This window comes from Phaethon lepturus, unplaced genomic scaffold (genome assembly GCF_000687285.1).
Source record: "Phaethon lepturus isolate BGI_N335 unplaced genomic scaffold, ASM68728v1 scaffold31113, whole genome shotgun sequence".
Classification (NCBI taxonomy): Eukaryota; Metazoa; Chordata; class Aves; order Phaethontiformes; family Phaethontidae; genus Phaethon; species Phaethon lepturus.
The window spans coordinates 1-5,650 of record NW_010531678.1 but is presented as its reverse complement, the minus strand read 5'-3'; the positions used below and the strand labels follow the sequence as shown (position 1 = coordinate 5,650).

General features: G+C 36.8%; 1 protein-coding gene across 1 annotated transcript; it reads right to left on the bottom strand.

Annotated features, from left to right (window-relative positions):
* Positions 1-593: 593 nt before the first annotated feature.
* DIMT1 (DIM1 dimethyladenosine transferase 1 homolog (S. cerevisiae)) lies at positions 594-5,266 on the bottom strand (the record flags this gene model as incomplete). The annotated part of the gene is made up of 10 exons (XM_010284643.1): positions 594-636; positions 1,433-1,539; positions 2,003-2,066; positions 2,394-2,458; positions 3,220-3,312; positions 3,424-3,547; positions 4,388-4,437; positions 4,526-4,619; positions 4,727-4,788; positions 5,180-5,266. Coding segments are annotated over 10 exons (789 nt in total), but the record flags the coding sequence as incomplete, so codon positions are not given.
* Between the last annotated feature and the right edge of the window lie 384 nt (positions 5,267-5,650).

The window sequence follows — 5,650 nt, the reverse complement described above, 5'->3', positions numbered from 1 at the left end:
CTTCCAACCCAAACTACTCCATGATTCTATGGAACATTTACTGGGATTTCTCCAAGAGAATCAGATCACTAACAGACTTGGACTGCGGGTAGCTACCAGAGGACAGATGGAAGAGATAGGCATTTCAAATAAAAAGAAAGTCTTTAAATACGCTTAAAAAGAAACAAATAAAAATCCCAAACTAATGGAATGACTACAACTCTGGTTTTGCTGCCTAGACCAGACTTACGGGTTGCACTGTTGTGTATTATGCAAGAATATATTGCAGTGAAGTCCATGATTGGAGAACATAGATTTCAATTATGGCAGCATCAATCCATGTTGTTGGGTATATTTAAAAATACACTGTCATATGGAAGTGCAGCACCTTACTTCAGTTGTGAAAGAATTTATAGCTTTTAAAATACAGAGCAACAGCTTCTTCCCTACTATCTATGATAAAATTGCATGTAATGTTTTAATAAGAACCAGAGTGTGTATGCTGTATTCTGTTAATTGCTTTTGTGAGAAGAGCTTGTCCCATTGCAGTCACTCTGGCTTCGGTAAGACTTCGGTGACAAAATAAAGAACATCTTTCTTTCTTCTAGTAGTATCTATGAGAAATGGATGCCTTCTGAATTGAAGCCATGCAGCAGTCTGAAAAAGTGAAGTATTTGTGTTACAATTTCTACTAATTTATACTTCAACTTATGGCATTTCTAAGACGTACTGGCTAGCAAAGAACATATGAAAATAGCATGAAAGCAGCCATCACTGTTCAACTGCCATAAAGAATTGTTACAGATCTTAAATTAGAAGTTACTAGCATATTTGCCATTTTAGAGATGCAGGTATATTTTCAGTGCAGTTAGTTACATTGCATCCTACCAGGTTTACTGTGTTTCTTTAAAAAGCAGTAGCTGTATTAATTGTCACGCTGAGAAACAGCTAGGAGTTTCTACCTTAAATTAGGGAAGGACTCATGTTGCCACTTAAATTCACTGACCAGAAACAAGAGCAGAATATGGCAGTTAATTATTCAAATTTACAAATTCTGCTTATAGACTACAGTCTAATCCTAAAGACAGACAAAGAAGGGCTGTGTAAGCCTCCAGGGAAATTATAATAAACAATTTAATTATTAAATCCTTTTTTAGAAGAGACATAGATGGGTCTAGCACACAAATACCAGAAATAGGGATCTTTAGCTAGTTGCTTCTCAATACTGTGAACAGCCGTTAAAATTTGTTTTTTAAATGTTTGGGTTTTTTGTTTTTTAAAAAAGTTTGTTCATGTTCAGGACTAGAAGCAAGGAGTGTCTGGTATTGAGTGGAAAACAAAGTTAGTACTGTTCCTGTGTAACCCAATACTAATCTGTGCTACACAGGTACAGAAGCAGATAGAATCTTAAGAAGCTTAGAAGGAAAGCATAAGGAGGAAAAAAACCCAATACCTAATGAAATCATCTATATCCATTGAACGGGCTCGTTTTTCAGAGTAACCTGTATTTTTTAGGACTGTCTGTATTTTCTCTGCAATTTTGAAGTTTTCTGGTATTTCCTGTCAATGGAAAATAGGATACAAATTCAATTTGTATTCCCAGCATAGAAAAAGTTCATTTAAATCATCTATTCTTTTCCTGCTTTTAGAATAGTTCTTGTTTCAAGTGATAGAAATAAGTTGTATTTTTTGTTGTATGGATTATTGTATTGTTCTATTCTTGCGTTTGAATTTTTATACCTCAGCTCATTCATTAGAAATGAATCACAACACTGCTGCTAAGCAGACATAGAACGGTTTCTTATTAGATCAGTAAAAGTCCTTGAGACATGTACGGCCAATATATAACATACCCGGCTTTCAGCTCTTTCACTCTAACTTAGTGATTTTTCTCTAAGAAAAGAGGTAAGTTCTTCCAACTTGAACATGTTAAGCTTTTCAATGTTAATTTTTTACTCTTATAAAAGTCAGTATGTAGGTCAGTACACAGAAATAGAATTTAATATATTAAAAAAGACCTTACTGTATTATGTAAGGAACAATGAATTCGGTAATTATGATCCAGCAACTGCTCTACAGCACTTGACCTGAGAGAAACACAAGTTTAGAACGAAAATTGAGCTTTAACTAGGGTTTTTTTTTTACTTGATTGGTTGTTAATCTTTACTATAAAAAACTGTAACGACTACATACGAGCTTTAAAGTTGTTCTTTTTAAACAATTGCCTAGTTTTCTTCTAAAAAAAAAAAAAAAAGAAAAAAAAAAGCTTCTGACCTCAGCATAAATCCTCCATCATGGTTTATCCCAGACTGTGCTGGCATGCATATAGCACTGCTATGCATTCGCACAACAGAAACAGTTACCTGGATGGGCTCTCAAACTTTGAAATATTTCCTTTAATAGAGATTACTTACTTAAATGCTGCAGCGAGTGTCTTGTTTTTCCTAACAAAGGCTATCCTTACCAGACCATCCCACTCCTGAAATCAAAAATTTCAGAATTTACACGAAGGAACATACAGCTACTACAAACAAGAACAGTCACTACTGTCAATTTCACAGCAATATTTAACACAAAGAAGACTGTTTCAGGAAAATGTCCTTCTAAACAATACAAAACCAGTCTAGTCTTGGACAAAGCAATACAAATGGAGGAGAAAATATTTCACCCACGAAGCCTTTTGAATTTACTTTTTTGTGCTTAGGCACTATTGGCCAGATTTCATGTAGTGAGAGGGCAGATACTTGAAGAAAATTCAGCTAAACTTGGGCAAGGCTGAAATGGTCTTGAAGATCAAAGTGTTTTAAAAGTTAACTTTAAGAATACGATCCTGTAACATCTGTCTTCTCAAGATTATACACACTCATCTGAAGATAAGACTTCTTATATATACTCCTTTGATCATAACCAACAAATTCATCAGCCAGAAGGGTGTCTGGGAGATACAAATCACAATGAAAGGGACATTATTCCTAGCAATTCTCCAACTGACATGAAGATGGTCCCTCAGTCTTGTCAAAAATACTGGACTCAAAGCTGCACCCAAATTGATGCATGTTCAGGTAACATCCTAATGCAAGCCTGATCAATAGAGGAGTAAGTACTTTGGAATTATGTAAATGCCAGTGAATAGCTGTGTGGTGAACACAGCACATGGAACTGAGTAGTCAGTGAAAAGAAAAATGAAATTAAGTATTATCACTAATATGTTGTGTCATTGTTAGAGTATACGATGCTCACCTGGAAGTTGATAGGTGGTGGTGGGTTCTTTGGCTCTATTCTGACAACACTGGATTCAACTTTGGGAGGAGGCCTGAAGTTATTCTTTCCAACCTGATAGCCAAGAGAAGTCAGGCAACTGTATCAATAAGCAGCAAATCCTCACATTCTTAGAAACATTCTTCTATCATTGGTAGCTCTGTGAGCTAACACAGAATGACGTACCTTCATCAGATGGTCCACTCGAGCTAATAACTGAGTATTAATAGAGAGTCTGCAGTATAGTTTGGTTCCTGGTTTTGCAACCAAACGAAGTGCAAATTCCCTTTGAAACATAAGTATTGCACACCTGAGAATACCAGAAATGAGAAAATGAGTTCTAAGGAACCAACTTGTACATCAAAAGCCAACCAACACACTTGGGAAACACAGGATTTGCCTCAGTGCTTAGAAGAAATAAAAGTTTGTCATAAACAAACTCGTGCCTTGATTAGCTCAGAACATGTTAAAAAAAATAAAAAACAACACAAAATTTGGTGAAACCATCTAAATCTCCTTAAAGCTACAATAGAATTTGATTCTTTATACTGCTAATGGGTCAGGATCAAAGAGACAAAAGCTAGCCTCAGAGTTTTCTGCCTGACTGTAACACATCTTTTTGAATAATTCTATGATGTGTCCTTCAAATCCAAACTTTCTAGCTCAAAAAATTGACCAGAAATGTCACTAACATTAGCGCTTCAGTAAGAGAAATCAAGACCTGCTGACACATTGAACAACACAGAGAAGTACCTGGGCAGTTATTTTTTTAGACCAGTCAACAGGAAGTGTCTTGGCTTCGATCCTACCCTTTCCACCTTTCTTTTCTCAGGTAGGAAGGCATCTGAACTGCTAGGATACCCTATTTAGCCCTGGAAGAACAATTAGTTATAGTGCTAGTGCAAAGAGGAGCAACTCCTGTTTTCATCAGCTGGGCATTCACTGATGCCAAAACTAAATTTTCTCTTTTTGCCTAATACGTTGATATAAACTGATTTCTAGGCACTGGCAGGTCTCATATTACAGAAAAATTTTGGTGTGACTCTTATCCATCAAATTGGTATTTTAAGAACTAAAAAGATTTGATTTGGGAATATTTTTTAACTTTTTTTTTCTATCAGGTAATACAGAGCTTTGTTCTTCCACATACCTGAAAAAAGGTCTATGAAGCAACAACTTGAAAACAAAAGGTGAAGAAATCTGAGGAAAAGAATAATAGTGTTAGTATAATTTCTGGACAATTATCATTCAAAAACAAAGAAGTTCTGCCACGTTGTTTAGCCTATACCTGGTAAGGCAAGTTAGCCACACATGCATCAAAGAATGGTAAGTCAGTTTTCAGGATATCGCCAACCTTGATTTCAAGTTTGTTTGCCAGGCACCTGGGGGAAATACACTGTGGTTACCCTCAGAGAAATATGTTGCCAAAGTTTCTGCTGAAGCAGCTCCACTGCTTTAAGTGCTTGCTATTTCCACAGCTGATACTTACGTGCCCTGGACTCTCTTCTGAAGTTCACCAACAAGTCTAGGGTCAATTTCACAAGCAATAACCTGAAAACAAAGTATGTATCTGCAACTTTATGCAAGTCCTCCCAACTGGGATTAACATTTCAAACGTAAAAAAAACACTGTATCTATTGCTACAGGTTTAAATAATTCTTAGAAATTCACAATTAGGCTATGCACCTTCCTCCCTCCCCCAAAACATGGAAGTCTTACCACATAAATGGATAACAGCAATATAATTTGATAAAACCATACAAGGTTTACAGGAACAGCTAAAAAGTAATTGGAATTATGTAAATGTTGAGAAAAACATCCACAGAGTAATTCCACTTATTTGAATCAAGCAGATGAAGATCATTCTGTTTGCCATAGTCCAAGTCACAATGTGGTTAGAGCTTGGGAAGGTGTGTATAGGGGTTGTGGGATTTGCACTTACTTTTTTTACTTTCTCTAACATCTTTACTGTCAGGTTGCCAGTTCCTGGGCCTACTTCCAGAATGACATCTGTGCGTCGCAGGGCAGCCTAAGAACAAATGGCATTTCAGCTCTTTTTCGAGAACCACTTTCAAGCAAACGTTTAATTTTAAAACAAAAGGTATGTGCAGCTCAGTAAAAAGCCGAAACCAGCTAGCAGACAAGTGTGAACGTTGTTTAAAAAGGGACGGGAGAGAAACAGTGAGAACAATAATGTCTTACAGCTAATTTATAAGAGATCTTTGGCCAAGGGTAGAAAAATAAGCAAGCTGCCACATTTTAAGGGGGGAAAAAAAAAAGGCAGTATCAAGGCAGTAACTGCAGTAGAGAAGACAGGTCCCTCCACAACCACGGAAAGGCCAGAGTCACGGAGCAGGACCGTGCATCAAGACACGCTTTCCCAGGCAGCTCTCAGCCAGCTCAGCCCGGCGCA